The 1,223-nt window shown below is 40.2% G+C and overlaps 1 protein-coding gene across 1 annotated transcript in view; it reads right to left on the bottom strand.

The window, feature by feature from the left end:
- Positions 1–1,223, bottom strand: part of LOC119590547 (mitochondrial uncoupling protein Bmcp-like) — a 39,325-nt gene that overhangs the window by 4,770 nt on the left and 33,332 nt on the right. The window contains exons 3-5 of the mRNA XM_037939204.1: positions 1,047–1,197; positions 715–851; positions 60–202 (exon numbers count right to left, since the gene is read on the bottom strand). Of these exons, the coding sequence (XP_037795132.1) occupies positions 60–202; positions 715–851; positions 1,047–1,197 (431 nt within the window). The remainder of the gene's footprint in view (positions 1–59; positions 203–714; positions 852–1,046; positions 1,198–1,223) is intronic.

The following is a 1,223-nucleotide window of genomic DNA, read 5'->3' as shown; positions in this document are numbered from 1 at the left end:
GTTCATTTTATTTTTTTCCAAAGAGTATATTACCTCAACGTGAACGTCAAATAACTTACCCGCCATAGGCCCTGTATTCCCTCCTGGTTATAAATACTAATAAATGCCTGAAGGAGAGACTTCTCCTTGAAGTCGGAACGCCCACTCTGTAACCTGACTTTCAGGACGTCTGTGGGGTTGGCCATAGCACTTGACACCACACCTGTAAGAATGTCAATATATTAAGGGCTACAATACAGATGATGAGATGGAGAACATTAGTACACTGCCAGGTAGTTACCTTATCCCATAATTTCTATGCCGATTTAGAAAAAAATGATATACCATTTTCGGATAAATGGTTAATGCACTCTTCTCCCATTCAATGCCCCTATGAATAATATTCATCAGTATATTTATGGTATCCAGGACAACCACAGTCACATTGTCTAATGGTATGCATACTAAAAAGTTCTAAAGTTGAGAATGAGGCAATGATCTTTGCTATGTCACTCACTATCACACATTCAACTATGTAATGTGGTGTTTGTACTACATCTGATGTGTATATCCTCTTTGATGCAAATCACAAGGGATTTGGAATGTCATTAGAACTACATGTCATTCTGAAGATTATGACATCATTCTAACTTGTAACTTTTTACATTTGTATTGTGGATGATTCAAGGCAAAGAGATCTTTATCTGATATGACAAATGTAGAGTATTTCAATACCTGCAGTGACTGCACAAAAAACATTGATGCCCAATCTCTCTTCATTGGGATTTTTTGTTAGCATCTGTTTCAGGGAGTAATAAATGCCAAATTTGATGGTCCCATATGTTGCCTGACGGAGGACAGCTGGAGCAATACTGCAATGAAAGAATAATAAAATCAATTTCCACCACTTTTGCATTTTCTTCATTTTATTTCATCCTCGCTGACTTAACTAAACGTATTCAAAAGGTAGCACAAAGTATATCCGCATTCTCTCTCTCTCTAGGCTACCGTCCCCCAGCTACAAACGCCTATACTACAACACCGTATCCACAAAAGACTCCACTTACCCAAAATACAATGCCCTGACACCTTCCTCACTCGATATCTTGAGAAGAGCATGGATCATGCCCTTGTATCGCTTGGCAACAATCTGGCCCCCATCGCTGCGGGCTCCCTGGATCTGCAGCCGAGTCTTGGTGGTGTCGATGGGAAACGTCCCTGTGGAGGAACACACGGTGTTAAGG

This window comes from Penaeus monodon, chromosome 27 (genome assembly GCF_015228065.2).
Source record: "Penaeus monodon isolate SGIC_2016 chromosome 27, NSTDA_Pmon_1, whole genome shotgun sequence".
Classification (NCBI taxonomy): domain Eukaryota; kingdom Metazoa; phylum Arthropoda; class Malacostraca; order Decapoda; family Penaeidae; genus Penaeus; species Penaeus monodon.
The sequence above is the reverse complement of the archived record's forward strand: the minus strand, read 5'-3'. Positions and strand labels throughout refer to the sequence as shown.